Below are 22,122 nucleotides of genomic sequence, written 5' to 3' on the forward strand. Positions count from 1 at the left end.
CTATAAACAAGCTGTAAAAAGTCAGATTTTCATCTTCACGACGGTCCTTGAACACATCGTGTGTGACGAAGGCCACTATAGTTAGAAAGAGCAAGCTTAAAATTAAATTGTGATATTTTACTAAAACCTTTTTATTCTACGTGCCTCATGATGTCATTGTAACTGTGTTGTTCTGCACTAAAGACATGTTCTAGCTCTCTCTCTAGTCATGATGGTTCTGGTTCTATAGAGACGGCTTTGGGTTCGTTGACGGTTCAAATGGAAGTCTGATTGTGTTTATTAATAGCAGATAAATATCTTCACGTCTGTGGCTGATAATCAGGTTTTAGAGTGTATTCGATGTGCTGTATTTACGCCACTAAAACCGTCCTTGTGGTTCTTGAAACACCCGCCGGTGCTGTGTTCACTTACACCGCACGACCTCAGTAGATCCAGCAGAATACACAATCGACTCGTTCACAAGCTTCCTCTTGGATTTCATTCTGAAATACCTCCAGAGGTGAAGCGGCAAAACAAAACACACGTGTGTCCTTTTTTTCGGCGTCTCACCTTGAAGACAAACATCTCCCGTCTGAAGAAGGCCACGGTGTTGAAGTTGCCGTCGCAGATGTTGGGTTTGCCGTTCCCAGGCAGCGCCGGGCGGTCGCCGGGAGGGCGCGCCGGGCGGGAGTGGCGGTCGTGCTTGCGTTCGGAGGTGGAGTGCGGCCTCCGGGAAGGCAAGGTGGGCAACGGCCTGGTGGGCTCCAGCATGGCGGTGGGGATGCCTGGTGAGGAGCATCGATATGTAATGTTTTATCATCATACATCACGGTATTATTGGTTTCAGTTCAGCAGCATCACCAAGAAGATCAACAACTTGTTTAACTAATAAGCTAATAGCTAATATAAGCTAATAGCTAATATAAGATAATAGCTAATATAAGCTAATAAGCGAATAGCTAATATAAGCTAATAGCTAATATAAGATAATAGCTAATATAAGGTAATAAGTTAATAGCTAATATAAGCTAATAAACTAATAGCTAATATAAGATAATAGCTAATATAAGCTAATAAGCGAATAGCTAATATAAGCTAATAGCTAATATAAGCTAATATCTAATATACGCTAATAAGCTAATAGCTAATATAAGCTAATAAGCTAATAAGCTAATAGCTTCATTAGCAGAAAGAAGCTATATCTCTTTTCAAACTTAATATTTCAAATATACAAATACATCAATCCTCCAAAATGTTCCAACGTTGTAGGCTGAAGAACAACAACGTTCATGCGTCACTTGGAGATCCGACCCTTCACTGACAGGCTAAAGAGATCAACTCCCAGCAGATGCAATAACACCGGGCTTCGTTATCCACACTGAACACAAGTGAAGCGGAAGAATTCTGCTTCCTCTCCAACACCGACGCAAAATGTCACCTTTGTATCGTGACCTTTTATGTGAAGATGGGTTTTTTTTTTTGTTCTGAAGGAAACGGATAATCTTCCTGCTGTGAAAAGCCTGAAAACAAACCGGACCAACGTGAGTAAATGTTCTGAGTACTGTAGCTTATCTTTTATATGTGAAGCAGATTTATCTAATGCGATGAGGGAATATTCTTCACCGACACGTGTTTCTTCTTCCTGCTTCTTTGTGTCTTTAATACATGGAACACTACATTACAGCAGAAAGCCGTCGTGATTATGTCGGAGTCTGACAGCGACGCTCTTCTTTGTTTACTTTAAAGAAAACATAAAAGAATGAACTGAAATCTTCTCTAATGGAACAAAAGTGTCTCTGGTGCAAAGACGCACTATTGCTTTTGTTCTCTTTCCAGGCAAAGACTGACCAGAACACTGTTCATCAGCCGGATCCTGCTTCACTTTCATATATATATATATATATATATATATATAATGTGCAAATTTGCGAAAGATGACGCAATGAATCACCCGCTTTTTTATCCACAGTGTGAAGGAAGCAGCTACGTGTTCGATGTCAATCAAACAGTGCACAGGGGGTCAAAGGTTAACAGGTCAATCTGTCACACGTCTCTGCGACGCTGAATCTATACGAGGAAACTCACGACTCACCGAACATGTGTGACGGAAACTAGCACGAAGAAAACCAGATGCAGCTACGACAACGACCAGGAAGCTGCTCATAGCTGGCGGCCGGAGTTAGTTAGCAGTTGGCTAGTGAGCTAACTAGCTTGCTCGTTCTACCATGCTTTCATCATGCTACAGTTACAGAAGATAGAAAACTACATAGTAAGCTACTCGATAGCACAGAGATGCTACGAGCTAATGGGCCGAATGGAAACGTTTATTTCTTAAGTTAGATTAGCATATCGAAATGTTAGCGCTGGTAATGTGTTCCACGTAAACATACTCTCTGGTTTATTGGGATCTGGTCCCGCTACTTCTGATCCACATGCACCCTGATGTGTTTTATATAATTTATGTTTTTATTAACTGTAATTGAACCAGGAAACACTTTCTTCATTTCTGCCATTTCTGCTCATTAAAATGCATGAAAACAGAAATCAGAGCCTTTTTTTTTGGACCAAAACCATTTTGATTAAACATCACCAGACCAAAAAAAAAAAAAAGAACAAAATAGTGTCTTATAATCTTAAAAAACGCAGGAGACACAGAATAGATCATTTGCAGGACTCCTCACCGTAGATCTTCTGGATGCCTTGCAGGTCGTCCAGAGGCAGTTTGAAGTTGTGCGTATCCATGTACTGATAGAACGGAGCCATGATGGCGCTCGGATCGTTGGAGTGCTCCAAACCCAACGCATGACCCAACTCATGAACCGCCACCAGGAACAAGTCATTACCTGGAGAGAGAGAGAGAGAGAGAGAGAGAGAGAGAGAGAGAGAGAGAGAGAGAGCAGAGTTAAACGAGAATAAAAAAGATTGATGGAGAGAGAGAGAGAGAGAGAGAGAGAGAGAGAGGGATGAAGAAGAGCCGTCAGAAGGAGACGGAGAGGGAAAGAAAGGTAAAGGAGAGAGGAAGACAAAAGGGATGAAAGTCAGGAAGAGAAACAGCATCACGGTCTTTAAAAAGAGTATTTCAGAGAGAGAGAGAGAGAACAAGCCCCGCTTTGTGCTGCTGACAGGCCTTTCCGCTGGTTTTTATTCGGTTAAAAAGAAACATCTCTTCCCTCCTCGCGTGAGACAAAACAAAGCCTCCCCAGTGCAAACACACCACAGAAGAGACCAAAAGACACGGCAATCAAACGCACCGGGACAGTGAGCTGGAGTCGGTCTGTCTCATCAGCGGTGAAATAGGAATCTCACTTCAAAAGAAGAGGGGTTTTTTTTTTGGTAAACGGAAGCGACTGTCAAGCTGGTGAATCTGAAGCTCTGGCTTTTTTTAAAGTCCGGCCCGAGAACGTTCTTCAAACGCCGCCGCCGCCGCCTGACGGGGATTACTTAAAAAAAGTGTTTAGTGCCACACCAAGTCAAATTCACAAGTTCACACTTAAAAAAAACCAACAGATTTTAAATGTATAATCTGTGAATGTATAAATAATGGGGGGCTGCTGCTTGAAATGTGCTCACGCTCGAGCAAATCCGCACAGTTTTGGAATATGAAAAGTGTCCGACTGGATACGACGTGATGCGTCGCTGTGGGAGCGGCTTTTTTTCGTGCGGAGAGGAAACTGCATTTTCAAATTAAATGTCCCTTATGCACATTTCATGCTGCGTGACAGCTTTGGAAAAATGTCAGAAGGCGATTCTTTGTCTGCAGAGAAGCCGGATCCGTTTCTGTCCACGGTTACTATAAAGTTACTGCGAGGAACTTTCATTGTGCGTTGATTTTGTCGGTCCCTGTGGACTAAAGTGGTAGTGTTTCTGAGCACCTTTAGAAATACATATAGTATAAGTATAACGTTTTACTATTCATAGAGAGAAACTGGAACGTTTTCTCTGTTTTCTACTTAAAAAGGTCTACTGTTATTGGAAACAACCAATCAGCTTCAGGTGAATTACCCCCTCCCTCTGGACTGGAGTAGTCCGACCCTGATTTCCATCTAGACTGGAAAACCAAGGCGGACTCCAATCCGGTTTGTGATCTGGTCTACGGAGACCCATACATGTGGTTAAATGTACGTGAACGTATCTTCAGTCTCGGCTGGATTTCACCTGCAAACAAGACACTTGATGTGACGAGAAGTGTGAACTGTGTAGAAGGAACTTCAATCTACTGGTTTTGGAGCAAATTAAACTCAGCTACAGTGTAGTTTGGGCAGAAGTTGCCGCTGTAGGATACGCATGGCTGTAAGCTGCCAGTAAAAAAAAAAAAAAAAAAAAGTAGAAGAAGAAGTAGAGGTCTCCTTGGTCATCCAACCATCCACGAGAGAAAAAATGGTCTTTTGTTTTAGTTGGAAAAGTTTGAATAGTTCTTTTACGTGAGCTAGTGTCGTCCATGTTGTCTGGAGACAAAGACAATACGAATGTATTGTCCAGGAAGACGCTGACAGCTGATCAGTCATGTGACTTAAATGTTTGTTAGAGCGTCAACTCATTTTCTTCAAAAACAAAAAAACACCAAAATTTTTTTTTTTTTTGAACGGATGTTTTTTTCGAATTTTTCCACAAAGTTTTTCTTCAAATTTAAACATTTAAATACGTGAATAGAAACACGGCAATTGATGGTAGAAAAATAAACAGAGAGGATTCAGTAGAAGAGCTCCATAATAGCAACATATATACTTCTATTGTAATGAATCAGAACAAGAAGAAAGAGAACAGAAGGCTGTTTTCCTGAATGTCACGTATTCCTGAGAGCTTTATTAAAACCAGGCTCTCTGTCACAATCTTAAGAGCGTCGATTCTGAGCCGCTGTCAGAAGCTTAATGACTTCTTACGGTCTGAACGCAGAGCTCAAATTAATACATTTCATGTGCTCCGTAATTGGTTTGACTCTGTTTGAACCTAATTACAGAACCTAATTATCTTCTCTTCTTTACTCAGGCAGGTCCGTTTGAAGATTAGAGCCAGCAGCAGACTCACAGACTCGTGTGACTGTGTTTTCTGTTTCTCTATCTCAGTCTGGTGAACACGCAGCTTTGATACGAGCCTGGAGATCTTTATTTTATATTAATGCATTTCTATTTATTTGTTTCTTTTGCTTTGAATGGTCCGTAGCAATCCTGAACCCTCGCTTATTGTCTGACCACCTTCAGATTTGAACAGATTTGTATAATTGGGCTTCAACTATCAATGAAAAAATCTCCTTCCCAGTTTCTCAAAGTTCAAGGTGATGTCTTTAAGTATCACACTTTGTCAGTTTAAATTCACAAATTACTCAGTTTAATATGATACAAAGCAGTGAAAAACAGTAAATTTCCACATTTGAGAGGCTGAAAACAGTATTTTTGTATTATTTCTTAGAGGACACAGGTTTTTTTCATGTTGCTCAGGATGAAAATAGTGCCAATGGAAAGTCAGTGACATTATTTGGTTGGTTTAGTTCCCTAAAGCTAACTGTTGGTTTTGTTCCCTAAAGCTAACTGTTGGTTTTGTTCCCTAAAGCTAACTGTTGGTTTGGTTTTGTTACCTAAAGCTAACTGTTGGTTTTGTTCCCTAAAGCTAACTGTTGGTTTATTTCCCTAAAGCTAACTGTTGGTTTGGTTTTGTTCCCTAAAGCTAACTGTTGGTTTTGTTCCCTAAAGCTAACTGTTGGTTTGGTTTTGTTCCCTAAAGCTAACTGTTGGTTTTGTTCCCTAAAGCTAACTGTTGGTTTTGTTCCCTAAAGCTAACTGTTGGTTTGGTTTTGTTCCCTAAAGCTAACTGTTAGTTTTGTTCCCTAAAGCTAACTGTTGGTTTGGTTTTGTTCCCTAACGCTAACTGTTGGTTTAATTCCCTAAAGCTAACTTTTGGTTTGGTTGTGTTCCCTAAGGCTAACTGTTGGTTTTGTTCCCTAAAGCTAACTGTTGGTTTGGTTTTGTTCCCTAAAGCTAACTGTTGGTTTTGTTCCCCAAAGCTAACTGTTGGTTTTGTTCCCTAAAGCTAACTGTTGGTTTTGTTCCCTAAAGCTAACTGTTGATTTTGTTCCCTAAAGCTAACTGTTGGTTTTGTACTCTGTACCTGTGTTTTTTGTCACACCATCACTCACTCCTCCTCCTCCTCCTCCTTCTCCTCCTCCAGAGTTAATCTCTCCTCACCCTGTGTCTCTCTTTCTTCCACGTCGCAGCAAAGATAAAGATGATTTCACAGCAGCAGTACACTTCATGTACAAGCGGCTGGAGGGAATTCCCAGACGTCTCTCTCTCTCTGTGCCTCCCCCCTTGTGGTCGCTCTATCGTCTTCCTCCCCCCCTTGTGGTCGCTCTATCGTCTTCCTCCCCCCCTTGTGGTCGCTCTATCGTCTTCCTCCCCCCTTGTGGTCGCTCTATCGTCTTCCTCCCCCCGTGTGGTCGCTCTATCGTCTTCCTCCCCCCTTGTGGTCGCTCTATCGTCTTCCTCCCCCCTTGTGGTCGCTCTATCTTCGGCGCCCCACGGTGACGATAACGGCTCCTTCTACCATGTTTGCTCCGGCAGTCGTCTGCCCGCCTGCGATAAAGACCACATTTGATGTCTCTGTGATGAAACCTGTCTCTCAAGTTCTCCCAGCCTGACGTGTCCACAGAGTCTGCTTTGTTGGACTCCAGCAGCCCCCCCCCCCCCCCCCTCCACGCTTGAAATGCTCTTTTTTTTGTGTGTGGTGATTTTGCACAAGCAAGCGTCTCAAATTAACTTTCTTTGGCTCACCTGCCAAGTTCTGGTAAAGTACAACAAAAATAAAAAAAATGTACTGCCAAGAATATTTTTCTCTTTTCGGCCAAAACATTTTTCATCGACGTCGACCCCTTTTCAAGAAACGAAACTTTGCAATAAGCAGACAAGAGCAGATTTCTTCAACAGCTTTGATCAAGTCTGTCAATCACAAAGATAAAGAAGAAGCTTCTACTGCAGACAACAGAGGAACTCGTGTTCGTTAAAGTGTGTCGGTCTGAAGAAGAGCTGCACACGTTGTTTAAAAAGAGACAAACTGAAATGTCACCAGTTTTATCTCACCCACAGAGGTTCCGATGGGTCACATTGAATTCTAGACACCGTCCGTCCGTCCGTCCGTCTCTGCCCTTCCAGGGGATTATGGGCTTTCCTTAAGGACGGTTGTCCACATAAGTGTGACATGCATTCAATGAGCAGCAGTAATTATGTCTGCTCTGCACTTTTGCTTTAAGTGATAAACGTCATAACCCGGATTTAAAGATGGTATTATTAATGATTTTTTTTGGGGGGGCGGGGCATGGAAAACAGAGAAAATGTATCAATTTAAAGCATTGATGACAGCTTGCTGATACATGATGATAATGTCGGCTGGTTGGTCGGTCCGGCGCTTTGGTCCAAACTCAAATACTTCAAATACTTGCACAGCGACATTTTGCGTCAACGCTCTTTGTCCCCAGAGGATGAATCCTACAGGATTTATTGATCTCCTGAGATTCAGGGTAAAATATCCCAAACAACTAAAGGATGGAGTTCTGTGAACTTTGACGAAGATATTCAAGATATTCTTCCATAACGCGTGGAAATAAAACTTTTATTTTTACTACTTTGTCTGTTTCTCTTAAATTCACCAAAAGTTACCATTAGATGAAGCCTCATCATCGCTCCTCTTCACCTGGAGACTCTTCTAAATGTCTGGACTTTAACTAAACGTCTCTTTAGGACGTTTTCTCTAAATGGAGTTTTTCTCAGACTCTGATCCAGAAATCTCCACTTCAGTGGCTCTGACATCCACCAAACTTCACACCTTCATTCCTACCTGTGTGCTGAAGCTTTCTACAGAGGGGTTTGTTCACACACCACTCAGAACCTCAATTATACTACATTTTATCACTATAAATATGTAAAAAATGGATTTTTATATGGATGTTGACAGTATTTTCTGATTTATGGAGATAGAATTCCCTCTGTAAAACACTGCAATATATCAACAAAATGAAACAACAAAAATTTGAACCTGGTTTGATCCAATGTTTACATTTATGTTCTGAAAATGTACGAAAATGAGCAATTTCTTAATAAGACAATGCCTCATTTGCATATTTAAACATACATTTATAAAAGCAGAATTCTGTTAATGTAAGTCATCACCTGGACAGGTTTCATGGTGAAATCTACCAGCTAGTGTCTCCTTGTTCCTCAGCGGAGACGGCGGTGAAGACGAGGACCGTTTGTCCTCACGACGTCCTTCTGAAGCCGATGCCGTCGACTAGTTTCCGTAGCGTCTCTCAGGACTTTGCCGTCTCACTATCTAGTTTCTAATCTTTCAATTACTGCGGTGTGTGTGGACGGATTTTTAGAGATAAAGAGACGCGTGTGTGTGTGTGTGTGGAGGTGTGTCACACACACACACACACACACACACACACACACACACACACACGATAGATGAATAACTGATCAATCTATTCTTTTATGACTAATGCAAGTTTCACGAGGGGGAAAAGAATGCACGCATACGTGAGCGTGCACGAAAACTCTAATGAGATATTCTGTAACGTGGCAAATTTAGAGCCTCTCCGTCAAAGAGAATTCTCTTTTGTGCTGATCTCTCAAACCTGATTCCTCTCCCTCCGTCTCTCTCCCTCTGTCCCTCCGTCTCTCTCTGTCCCTCCATCTCTCTCTCCACACGGTCGTTATTCAAGCAGAGGGAACGTGGCGTGAGTCATTTGTCAAACGGAGATAGAGGAAGGAGAGAGAAAAAAAAAAAACCCCCGACAAAAGTGAAGAGTCTTTTCTTCTCTCTGCCTCCATTTTTCATCCAGTGACTCAACAGCGTGGCGCTCACAGATAGTGGAAGCGACGCCCGAGGACACTTCATTTACAAATGCTACGTATTAATAATTGAAGCGATGAATAATACTTCAAATCAGTTGGTGTTTCGCGGCTGTCGTTCAGCGCGTTTACACTGGGCTGAGATATTTAAACTGAATAAGAATCGTCCGTGTAAACACTCTCACGGTCAAACTCGGGTTACTTTAAAGACACGCTCCGCGATTTCGTTATAAAACCGTTCATATAGACTCAAATCTACAGATTTCCTAACAATGAAGGACAAGAATAATATCTGTGATAAAATATATCACCTTGTTGTGTTAACGGTCGTCATCTTAGCCAATAAAACAACACATTTGTATTAATTACCAGTAATTATTTAGCTGTAATTTAACTATTAACAGACAATTAAAAAAAACGACTTTAATGTAAATCCACTCAGTTGGTCAAAATATTGGATTTTCGAATAAGGTACGAACATTAACGTTCCCCTAACTTTTCATCCAGCACCATCGTCAGGTCAACAGTACTTTGGACTTGAACTACAGGAGGACCAGACAGTCGACTGGACGTCGGTTCCGTAGGTTATTGGAGGTGTAATTATTACCGTGGTGAGGTTCCAAAAGAAGCGGAACCGGTCTCACCGTCGTGGTTGGCGTTGCCCAGCGTCCAGGGCTCGTCCGAGTCGAAGTGGGTGTCTCCTCCGATGCCGGCGCCGGGGAAGTAGGCGTGCGCCAGGAACCCCCCCTCCCCGTCGAACGGAGAGCTGTCGCCGTGGAAGCCGGAGGCGAAGAAGATCATGATGTCCGCCTCCTTCCCCTCGTTCTTGATCTCCGCGTACGGCACCTCCTGGACGGGGGAACGCGAGAGGAGCATCGGACATAGGTCGGTTTTTTTTGTGTCGCTCAGCATGAAAATAATGTCAATGGAAAAGTCAATTAAGCTCATTATTTGTGGTGGAGACAAATGAAATGCATCCATGTGACTAAGCAACAGTCAGAGCAGCGTGACGTTCTTTATAATATCTAAAGAGACGACTAGTGGTGGACGATCAACCGGAAGAGCTGCCGTGAGACTGAGCTGGTGTAACAGATCAGAGCAATTTTTGAAATAATGTAAATCTGTGAAATGGTGGTTTCCTCTGACCTGGAAGGAGAGCGGAGTGACCGTCTGCCACACGTTGAAGGCCTGTCGGATCGCTCTCTGGGTGTCCTTCTCTCCCACTTTAGGGGTGAAGTTGGATATGCTGCAGGGGAAAACAACGACAGAGCGTTAAGCGCTAATGGATCAATATTCTGTGTTGGCCAATACTTTTTTTATTAGGTTTAATACTCAGACGTCGTAGCATGAGACAGAGAGAGAGACAGGTCATTATAGAGTAATTGCAGGAGAGGAAACATGCCATCTATATCCACACTGCTGAGAGAGAAGAGAAGCTTTATAATTATATGTTTTGTCCTTTACATCACTGTCATGTAACAGCCTTCAGAGAGAGAGAGAGAGACACAGAGAGAGAGAGAGAGAGAGAGAGAGAGAGAGAGAGAGAGAGAGAGAGAGAGACAGACAGACAGAGAGACAGAGAGAGAGAGAGACAGAGATAGAGAGAGAGAGAGAGAGAGACAGACAGACAGAGAGACAGAGAGAGAGAGAGACAGAGATAGAGAGAGAGAGAGAGAGAGAGAGAGACAGACAGACAGAGAGAGAGAGAGAGACAGAGAGAGAGAGAGAGAGAGAGACAGAGAGACAGAGAGAGACAGACAGAGAGAGAGACAGAGAGAGACAGAGACAGAGAGAGACAGACAGAGAGAGACAGAGAGAGAGAAAGAGAGAGCGAGACAGAGAAAGAGAGAGAGAGAGAGAGAGAGAGACCGAGACAGAGAGAGAGAGACACACACAGAGAGAGACAGAAAGAGACAGACAGAGAGACAGAGAGACAGAGATAGAGAGAGAGAAACAGAGAGAGACAGAGAGAGACAGACAGAGAGACAGAGATAGAGACAGAGAGAGCTGGAGGACAGACGGAGTGATTGGCAGCAGCAGAGAGGATGGAAAACAAAAGCCAGGACAAGAGAGAGAAATGAAGAAAAGAAAAGCGCCGGGATAAGACAGCAAAGCGATCGGCTGAGTTAATTTCACACAATCTGTCTCTCGCGGGGACACAACCAAAAAAAAAATACATTACGGGAAATAAAAATACCTTCACAATACACAATTGCAATAACATTTATACATGAGCGCAAAACGGCCTCCTGTTGCGAATAAATAAATCCATCTGGCAAAGAAATTGAAATGTCGATCGCACTAGTTTACGACTAGTTAGCACCGTGTTGTGCTGAGGTGGACATGAAACATAATTTGAATGATCGAATGATGCAGATTGAGTGTAAACAAGATGTTAAGAGGACAAACAGCTTGTTTCAGCCAGGCGGCAACGTCTGCTTCTTTAAAGTGAAGCCAAAGCTTCACGTGTTAAAGCTGCATTCTCTCTAGTGTCCACCAGGGGGCGACTCCTCTGGTTGTATAGAGGTCTAGTCTAAAATGACTCTACTTCTCTCTTGATTTCGAGATTTCCAGATTTCTTTTGAAACAGACTTCTGAAACACAACTCGATTTGCACATCTGAGCTCCTCCTCTCTGGGTCGGCCTCTGTCGGGCGATGGCTTTGAACGGCCACGCGAAGAACAGAACATGAGCTGAAATACGAAGACGTTGCCGTCGAGTCTTTGAGGACTGCCTCCGCCTCAGCACCGACTCTCAGAGTTCAGCATCTTCAAGCCTTTTTATTGGACTCTACTGACACACTGTGTGCCGAAAACAACTCACTGTGAGTCACATTGAGCAGCTGAACTGTGAGGAAAAAAATGAATTCAATCCTGTTTTGACATTTTTTGTCCTTGTCAGCGAAAATTTTAAATATTTTGTCGCCATTTTTAAAATCAAAGAAAGTGTTTGTTTTTGCAACGAATGGATGTTCAATCATATTCTACACAACGAGTTGGTACTTGGTGTGTCTACAGTACTGTCCTGCACTACTGTATGCATAATAATACAGTATATATATACTGTAATATAATATAATATATATATATATATATATATATATACTGTAATATAATATAATATATATATATGTCTGTTTGCTGACAGTGGACATAAGAAAGGATGCTTGTGATTATTAATAGTGAGATCACACTTATTTATCAAGATTATTCATTGATTTTAGGGACGAAAAAGGAAAAGATGGTGAAATATTTAGTTAAAACGTTTAACGTATCATCAAACAACGATTCGTATGATGTCGTACTCCTCAATTTTTTCGTGCGTTTTCCGACAAAAGTCCAGCAACTCGTGTCAATTTCCGCTCATCACATGAATACGGCCTTTTCAAAATAAACCTCCGTCGTCACAGGAAACAACTCGGATGTCTGTCTGTCTGTCTGTCTGTCTGTCTGTCTGTCTGTCTATCTACTCAACACATTACCTTTTTGTAGGTATAGCTATGAATGTTGGATGAGACCAACCTGCTTGACTTGATATGCAGAGTTTCAAATGTCAACACCGTAGTCGCTCATTTTCATGTAATTGTTGGAAGCCAAAGAACGCATTCTAGATTAATATTCGGTTAATTGTGCGGCCCCAAGTTAATCCGCAAACGCCTGAGTTACATTCTTTCTTTTTTTTACTGCATTTCATAAAATCCCTTTAAAAAGTTTATTTATAAATTCAACTTTTCACCCTGAAGCCCAGCGCTTCATGTGTGTGTGTGTGTGTGTGTGTGTGTGTGTGTGTGTGTGTGTGTGTGTGTGCGCGCGCCAGACAGCTAGGTAGCAGTTGTCTGATTTGAGTAAATGGTGTGGAACGTTACGGCAGTGAAGCTGGCCAAATGACCTGTGGCCAAAACACACAGATGGTATTCTGTCTCACACACACACACACACACACACACACACACACACACACACACACACACACACACACACTCGTCTAGCACTTCAGTTGCATATGCAGAGACAGCAGCCATACACGCCCCGATGCTGCATTTAAATACCAAAATGTGCTGCAGAGAATGAAAACCAATGGCATCAAATGAAGGCAGCATGTGAATCGATTAACACTTCAGAGCCCCTGAAAGCCTCAACTGCAAAATGTGTGTGTAAAGCAGGGTGTGCTTTAGGGGGCGGGGCTACACAGTGATTGACAGGTCTCTCCAGCAGAGACGTATACGGCGTCTCTACGTCACTCCTCCTCAGTCCAGATATGGTCACTTCCTGTTCACTGGTTGCAAAAAAAACAACCAAGATGGCCGAAAAATCGCCTGAACTGGAGGCTTCAAAATGAACCAACGAGTGACGTCATGACAGTGTGTGGTGTGAGCTAAAGTGGTGGACCGATGCCTCCGACGTGGCTTAAAATAGATGAAACAAATCTCAGATTCTTTGATATTCTTCATCCGCAGAGTATCTGCAGTCAGAGCAGCCGAAGATGCAGACGTTCTGTCTCTCTACGGTTCTGCTCCTCGTCCTCTTTCCACTCTCTTTCAATCAAGCGAGCTTTGTTGGCAGGAAAGTTAAGAACGTTGCAGCCGAGGCGTCGACATCAAAGCGAGGCATCATTCTCGTGATTGCTCCGTTTCTGTCTTTCTCTTTCCCTTCTCTCTCTCTCTCTCTCTCTCTCTCTCTCTCTCTCTCTACGTTCACCTCTCATGTCCTGAGGCGTCACAGTGAAGTTTTCCCATTTAGAGACACACGGTCGTATAATCCTGCAGCTACAGCGTCGAGCAGCGGGTGATCATTTACATTTGCCAGCAGCTCTGAAGTTCCTCTGAATGTGTCTCTCTGCATTGCTGTCAGTGTCAACGCATTGCTCCTGCTGCTCCTTTTTGTCACAGCAGAGAGGGAAATCCCTCCCGCATCACGTCCTGATTCTGGCATTTTATCCAACTTCAAGCTAACTTCGCTTAGCGCTGCCCGACGCCACTTCTTCAGGTCATCCTCCCATCCCCCGGTAGTGGAAGTGATCACATCCCGTCTAAGACGTGTACGGGTCCGTACGATATCTTACAAAATGTTACTCCTCATTTTTAGGCGGTTGAGGAAAAGATGGTGGTTTGGGTTAAAATAACTACAGAAGTGCCGTTACTGAAGTACGCAAGTTACGTGGCAAATAAATGAGTTTGACTCGTCCACCCTGTGTGGGTTTTTGCAGTCTTTGTACATCTACGTTCATGACTACGTGGATAATATACAAAATAATTTGTAATTTGTTGGACATCTACGAATGACGGTGTATCAATTTGGGTAAAAACAGCTTGAGAATTGCCAAGTTGTGTTCCCAAATAGAAAATCAAAGAAAAGTAAAGCCACATGCGACGGTGAAAGACATCTGAACCGCAAGTCCCGCCCATAATTCTAAATAAACGTAAACATAAATCTGAACCATAAGAAGTGGACGTAGTGGTCGTGGCGTCACTCGTTGGTTTGTTGACTTCCTTTACGAAGCCTCCAGTTCAGCATTTTGGCCGTCGCCATCTTGGTTTTTTTGCAACCAGTGAACAGGAAGTGACCATATTTGGACTGAGGAGGAGTGACGTAGAGACGGCGTATACGTCTCTGGTAGAGACCTGTCAATCACCGTGTAGCCCCGCCCCTAAATCATCCCCTGCTTTATGGTCTGTTTGACTCTAAATGGAGCATAATGTACTAAATGAACATCATGCTGTATTGAAGAAGACTGGAAACTAGAGATTGAGACCATAAACTCATGTTTACAATGTTTACTGAGGGAATAAATCAAGAGAGAAGTAGAGTCATTTTAGACTAGACTTCTATACAACCAGAGGAGTCGCCACCTGGTGGACACTAGAGAGAATGCAAGTCAAAGAAACTCCAGCATTGGCTTCACTCTTCAGAACCGGAGGTTGCCGCCTGGTCTGAATGTAAATGATGTAATCGATGCAGCATCGCTCGTATGTCCCCCCCCCCCCCAAAAAAAAAAACCATCAGCCAATACTAATGAGTGTAATTCAAAGGAGACAGCGCCGGCTATCCAGAGATAGTGGGCGCCTCTGAAGAAGAACGATTAAGTTAAAAAACGATCGTGCAGCAGGACTGAAGACAACACTGACAGCTGATAGCAGGTGAAACACGAGGAGGAGCTTCTGAGGAGACGCACAAACAGTGAGGGGAAACCAGATAGGGCTGTGATCTCACGCTGTGGGTTTTATGTGACGCTGCAGAAAGGCCTGCGATGCCTTCAGTGTCTCGGGGGAGCGCCGTAATTTACATTAGACCCGTGAAGCTGTGAGCCGGGCGGTGTGGTGGAGAAGCAGGCTGTAAAGAGAGAGCTTCATTTATTGTTGTGTTTCAAATGAGCGTTTGCATTTTTCACACAATGGCTTCAGCTTCAGTCCCTGTTAGTTCATGAAGAAGTATTCAGCTCAGCTTCATGGCAGAGTATGAAAGAGTCACTAAATGCAATCTGTTGGTTTTGTTGCCCAAACCTAACTGTTGGTTTAGTTGCTTAAACCCAACTGTTGGTTTAGTTGCCTGAACCTAACTGTTGGTTTAGTTGCCTAAACCTAACTGTTGGTTTAGTTGCTTAAACCCAACTGTTGGTTTAGTTGCCTAAACTTAACTGTTGGTTTAGTTGCTTAAACCTAACTGTTGGTTTAGTTGCCTAAACTTAACTGTTGGTTTAGTTGGTTAAACCTAACTGTTGGTTTAGTTGCCTAAACTTAACTGTTGGTTTAGTTGCTTAAACCTAACTGTTGGTTTAATTGCCTAAACTTAACAGTTGGTTTAGTTGCCTAAACCTAACTGTTGGTTTAGTTGGTTAAACGTAACTGTTGGTTTAGTTGCCTAAACGTAACTGTTGGTTTAGTTGCCTAAACCTAACTGTTGGTTTAGTTGGTTAAACTCAACTGTCGGTTTAGTTGCTTAAACCTAACTGTTGGTTTAGTTGCTTAAACCTAACTGTTGGTTTAGTTGGTTAAACTTAACTGTTGGTTTAGTTGCCTAAACTTAACTGTTGGTTTAGTTGCCTAAACTTAACAGTTGGTTTAGTTGCCTAAACCTAACTGTTGGTTTAGTTGGTTAAACCTAACTGTTGGTTTAGTTGCCTAAACCTAACTGTTGGTTTAGTTGCTTAAACCTAACTGTTGGTTTAGTTGGTTAAACCTAACTGTTGGTTTAGTTGCCTAAACTTAACTGTTGGTTTAGTTGCTTAAACCTAACTGTTGGTTTAGTTGCCTAAACTTAACAGTTGGTTTAGTTGCCTAAACCTAACTGTTGGTTTAGTTGGTTAAACCTAACTGTTGGTTTAGTTGCCTAAACCTAACTGTTGGTTTAGTTGCTTAAACCTAACTGTTGGTTTAGTTGGTTAAACCTAACTGTTGGTTTAGTTGCCTAAACCTAACTTTTGTTTTTAACATAGCGTCTTCCCGAGGGTTAGAAAATTAGGGACAATTTGTCTCCCTGGACACAAAACCAATAGATCACATTTTATGAATATCTAATGAGATGAGTTGTAATATTTGGTCATCAGTGTTGATATTTGAAACTGCAGACGGACTGAATCGTCCCTTAACAATGGCCGACAGAAACGCGGCGTCAGAACTATTTAACTGTCCACATACATGGAGCATTGTTTCCATTTGATTCACAACACTAAAGCTGGTTATGAATCTGAATATGAGAGCACGAGTGGGAGAAAAGGAGAGCGTTCAGTGGGCAGAAGCAACAACGGGAGCTGGGATGCGTTCAACATCTCGAGGGAGGGCTGTAATCCGCCTTAGACCTATATTACATGGCTGAGCACCACACGGCGGAGGACTTAGTGCATGCAGACCGTAGAAGAAGAAAGAACAAGGTGGAGGGAGAGGAGCAACGAAGAGGAAGACGAGAGAGAGAGAGAGAGAGAGAGAGAGAGAGAGAGACGAGTGGGAGGACGTAATGCAGTGATGCATTCAGGGGTCCCGTGGGACGGAGCTAATTTACATTAGCCAAGTCCAGACTGGGAGAGACAGAGAGACAAACAATCGGGGAGGCAAGGGAGGAGGAGGAGGAGGAGGACGGAGGAAGGAAAGGAAACGAGAGAGAAGAGAGAGAATAATTGATATTTACAGACGCCGAGGGAGAACAAAGGGATGGATAAATACCTGTAGGAGATCTTTTTGTCCCTCCACTTCTGTCCCGTCAGGGCGTAGCGTTTGTTCCTCTGCCGCCGGCTGGTGTGAGGGTGATCGGGGACGCCACAGCGAGGCCTCCTCATCCACCTGGACACAACCACTCACTCCTTAGCGCACAGGAAGCAGCACTTCCTGGATCCAGTTTTGGACCAAGGACTTTTTGAAAAATGCATGTTTTTGTGACGCAGTTTATTCAAATTCATTGAGACTTTTCTCTGTTTGTGAATCCTTTGAGTTGTCTTCAGATGATCGTTTTGGGATGTGAAGGTCTCACACACACACACACACACACACACACACACACACACACACACACACACACACACACACACACACACACACACTCCGCAGTGACTCACTCTATAGTCGTCTCGTCCAGGACTCCCGTCACAGGAATGCCGTAGAAGCGCTGCATGGCGGCCACCGCCGACTGCATGGCTTTCTCCTGCCGCAGGTCTGAGGTCCGGACGTCGTGAGGCAGCAGGTAGCCGTAGTTCTTCAGCCACGTCTGACAGACAGGGAAGAAGAAGAAGAAAAAAGTGTGATCAATACAATAACTAATACAAAAAATAAGCTCTTTGTCTTAACATTCTGTTTTGATGAGTTCAACTAAAGAAAGGCATTTTGGTCTAAAACATTAATAAACATAAACAAGCACCATTGAATGACCAAAGAAAGGGGGAATACAACTCTATGGACAAAATATAAAATGCACGCGAGTGTTTTTGTCATTTCCTGCTCCTCAGACGTCATTTTGTCAACTTCCTGTTTCCTGTTGATGAGGTCTGGGTGCCTGTAGGTGGCGCTCTTTGCCCCTTTTGTCTGTTGAGTCATAGTTCAGTCAGATCCGAACACACGGACGAGATGCATACGTCTTTAGTTTCATTGTGATTTAGACCAGAGGTCTTCAACAGGGGGTCTGCGACCCCTAGGGGGTCCGCGGAGGTACTGCAGGGGGTCCGCGAAATTTAATTTTTTTTAATTTTTTTTAATTTTTGTCCATTATTTTAATAATTCAGTATTGTATGCAAGATAACATGTATGTTTATGCATGACAGTGGCACTAATACTCCATCACTCATTTTTGTTTCCACATTTATGTTTAAAATAAAAACGTCAGTTTGAATATCTTGTATGCATGATTATCATACAGTGTGTTTCTAAATGTCAGTGTCTCAGCCACCCTACTCACTGTACCTTTAACATAAAAACATGAAGATATGAACCTGTGTATTATTTGAATAGCTTAGCATTGAATGCACAATAACAAGGTATGTTTATACATGGAACTAGGCCCAGTTTAATATAAAACACAGTTTTATACAATCTATATATATAGTACTATAGTGCTCCATCTCTCTATCAGTTTGGGGGTCCTTGGCCTGAAGAACGTTCTCATGAAGTCTATGAATCCTTAAATAGGAATAAAAAGTCACGCATTATAGTTGCTGAAGATGCCTGAGAATCGTCACGTTTCTCAGTTTGGTTGAGTGATGAAGTCGTCCGGCGACAGACGTCCGTACACCCAGGGACACGCCTCCAACAGGAGCTGCCGAGAGACACCTGTAGTGGTTTTAGCTCTTGTGAGGTGAACACAGCGTCAGACGTTTAAAACCCTGCTGTAAGGTTTTCACCTTCACAGCAAGTCTTCACGCAGCAGACGTGGCATCGTTTGAACGTTGAAGTTCTCCTCTGATGTGACGAAGCCGATCAAGAAGAGATAAAACAGAGCGAGGTGACGAGCAGAGAGAGGATGGAAACAGTGAGAGAGAGATTTATGGAACGTGTCGGAGAGAAACTGACAAGAAAATTATTCCACCACGGATATTATATTCACACTGATCCAAAAATCAATGCTGAATCCACAAGTTTCCTCCGAAGATTCTTATTAAATGTCGTATTTTTCCACTTTGCGGCGCACCTGTCTCTTTAATATGACATAACACAATCTCACAACCCTCATGAGAGAGAGAGACAGAGACAGAGACAGAGAGAGAGACAGAGAGAGATAGAGAGAGACAGAGAGAGACAGAGAAAGAGAGAGAGACAGAGAGAGAGCAAGAGAGAGCGAGAGAGACAGAGAGAGGGCGAGAGAGACAGAAAGAGCAAGAGAGAGACAGAGAGAGAGAGAGAGAGAGAGAGAGAGAGAGAGAGACAGAGAGAGAGAGAGAGAGAGAGAGACAGAGAGAGAGGGCAAGAGAGAGAGAGAGAGAGAGAGAGAGAGAGAGAGAGAGAGAGAGAGAGAGAGAGAGGAGTAAATGAGGAGGGAAGAAAGGAAGAGAGGAAATAGAGGGGAGTTGAAAGAGAGAGAAAGAGCAGCAGGAAGATAGATGAGAGGAGGGGAGAGATAACGAGGGGGGAGGCTGAGCCCTTCTCCACAGCAGGTCATTAATATTTCAGAGCCAGTCCGAGCTCAGCAACCGGCAACCGGCAACCGGCACTCAGAATCAACGTGAACATCTGCCCGACGACCACGACGGACGCCGGGAGGTTAGACCGGCGCCGAGGGATTCAGGCAAACCTCGTACACATTTAACGAATCCATCCCAAAATATAACGTCACCCATCGACCGACACTGTGGAACTCTCAGCTCCTCAGTTTAACTAAGCCTCTGCCCTTTAATCCTAAACGCTCCCAATCCAATTAAGAGTCCAGAGTGATGACATCGCCATCGTTCTCTGACAAAAAACATCTCAATCTGCTTCCTGTAATTGACTTTTGTTCAATCCAGAAGAACAATAATGAAAAATGAAATACATAAAGAAATAAAGAAACAACAACAGAGCACAGAGTCAGTGAAACAAACTCACTAAAGCTGTCAAAATACAAGAATTATGCTTTTTAATCTATAAAAAAAGTGTTTCATCTTGAACATTTCTCTCATCTTTTAATGCTTTCTCATTTCAAACGATGAGGTGACGTTGTTTATTGATGTCACGATGTTTCCAAATTATTAATATTTCATTGAGTAATCTCCTTTAACAGCCGCACGTTCCCAAGAAGATGCCAAAAAAAGACAAGAGAACTGGAGCCTGAAGAATCTAGAGTGTGTCCTGCATGGACGGACACACACACACACACACACACACACACACACACACACACACACACACACACACACACACACACCACTCTCTGCAAAGAAGTCTCCAAGGACCTTGATACTGCATTAGTCAGTATGTGTGTGTGTCTTTATTCAGCATGTCTATATATGTGTGTGTGTGTGTGTGCATCCTTGCACCCCTAGGTGTGCCAATGTTTTAGTGTGTGTGTGTGTGTGTGTGTGTGTGTGTGTGTGTGTGTGTGTGTGTGTGTGTGCACTCTGCAGACTAGTGGGCCAGCTGCTGCTGGCTCAGAAGAAGCAGTTTGAATTAAATAATTCACCAGCTGCTATTATACAACAATTACTACAGTGCCATCAAAGCTCTGCGCGCACACACACACACACACACACACACACACACACACACACACACACACACACACACACACACACAAAGTTTCATACAACGTGAGTGCAGCAACATAAATCAGTGGCACCATTAAAACCTCCACACACACACACACATATGTGTGTGTGACTCACGCCTGAGACGCCGTTCGTCCTGAGGAGGATCACATGACAGCAGAGCGACGAATCAGGGACTGACGACACACAAACAGGAAGTGAACGAGTTTTCCCCGTTTCTGCCCGTCCAGACTGAAACACATCACTATTCTGCTCACTCCTCTCACTGTGTCAATCATTTCTAGATTGGTTCTTAGCAGTCGCGACGTGTCCTTCCCTGATTGGTCACGCCCCTGTCACATGACTCTTTCCCGGGAAAATCACAAACAACAACAGCCTTGATCACCGATCGACTACCAGGTTAATTCAACAAGGACAACTGATTACAGCTTTCTTCAGATCAGGGTTTTCTTTGGGGGGAGTTCTTCCTGTCCCGATGCGAGGGTCCCGGGACAGAGGATGTCAAATAAATTGAATTGAATATTCAAGTTTGAGTGCAGAAATATGCTAAACCCACAAACGATTCGTCGGCTTTTCTTGCCGCGATGCATTCGGAGTCCCCCCGTAAAACGAGGAACTTCGCAGACACAACTCTGTTTGTTACTGAGCTGAAACTCCTCCAAACACCTCCTCTCCTCTCTTCTCTCTCCGTGTTTCTTTTGAGACGTCTCACCTGTTCGGCTCCTCAACTTACATCAAAACAGACGACTATGAACGGCGTTCTATAAACCGCCACGTCTCGCTGCAGTTTGTTGTGTTTGTGCCCGTTGGTGCCGGAAGACTTCACAGCATTGTATTCACAGAACGATCCCGTCAGACAGAGAGACAAACATGGCCGCCTTCAAGTGAGCTTTAAACCGACTCCAACATGAAGCGTAAACCATCGAGACCTAAGGTCACGTTTGATTACAGTCAATACGCAAACATGGACTTAAAGAAGAAATGTCAGAGAAAGGTGAAATATTCACGTTTTTGTGTAAGAAGACGTCACATCCCCTCACTTAGGAAGCTGAAACTACTGTTGTTGACGCCGGATAAAAACTAATTCTGAATAGTTTCTGCTTCATTTTACTGTCAGTCGACTAATCGATATTTATTTTAAAATATGGAACAGGAAGCTCAAAATCCCCAAAATCAGATTCCGTCACACCTTCAGTCTAATTCTGCATCTCAGACAAAAACTTCAATGTGAGCTCTTATTTTGAAAATGTGTATTTACAAACACTAACGAAGGTCAGACAGAAGAACAACAATTAGCGTCTGTCTGCGTCCACCGCTTCTCTCTCTCTGTCTCTCTCTCTCTCTCTCTGTCTGTCTCTCTTTGTCTCTCTCTCCCTCTCTGTCTGTCTCTCTCTCTCTGATGTCTCAGGCTGCCACTGTGTGTCTCCTCTAGACCCCCGCCCCCCCCTGTTAAACTATTTACCTCCTCAGTGTGAGTGCAGCGGGTGAACCCCGGGTGAATGTCCAACTTACTTTTATATAAGAGAAAGGAACGTGGGAAACATTCCCACTTCAGAAGCTACAACCAAGAACATTTAAGCTTTAAAGATGTTGAGGAGTGACGTAGAGACGGCGTATACGTCTCTGGTAGAGACCTGTCAATCACTGT

The 22,122-nt window shown here is 43.3% G+C and overlaps 1 protein-coding gene across 1 annotated transcript in view; it reads right to left on the reverse strand.

Moving 5' to 3' along the window:
• mmp24 (matrix metallopeptidase 24) overlaps positions 1 to 22,122 on the reverse strand; it is a 56,298-nt gene that overhangs the window by 18,947 nt on the left and 15,229 nt on the right. The window contains exons 2-7 of the mRNA XM_068722063.1: positions 17,364 to 17,512; positions 16,975 to 17,091; positions 9,966 to 10,065; positions 9,464 to 9,668; positions 2,661 to 2,822; positions 550 to 764 (exon numbers count right to left, since the gene is read on the reverse strand). Coding sequence (XP_068578164.1) covers positions 550 to 764; positions 2,661 to 2,822; positions 9,464 to 9,668; positions 9,966 to 10,065; positions 16,975 to 17,091; positions 17,364 to 17,512 — 948 coding nt within the window. The remainder of the gene's footprint in view (positions 1 to 549; positions 765 to 2,660; positions 2,823 to 9,463; positions 9,669 to 9,965; positions 10,066 to 16,974; positions 17,092 to 17,363; positions 17,513 to 22,122) is intronic.

Source organism: Cebidichthys violaceus, unplaced genomic scaffold (assembly GCF_023349555.1).
Source record: "Cebidichthys violaceus isolate CVI_PGR_0920_01 unplaced genomic scaffold, fCebVio1.0.p SCAF_29, whole genome shotgun sequence".
NCBI lineage: Eukaryota > Metazoa > Chordata > Actinopteri > Perciformes > Stichaeidae > Cebidichthys > Cebidichthys violaceus.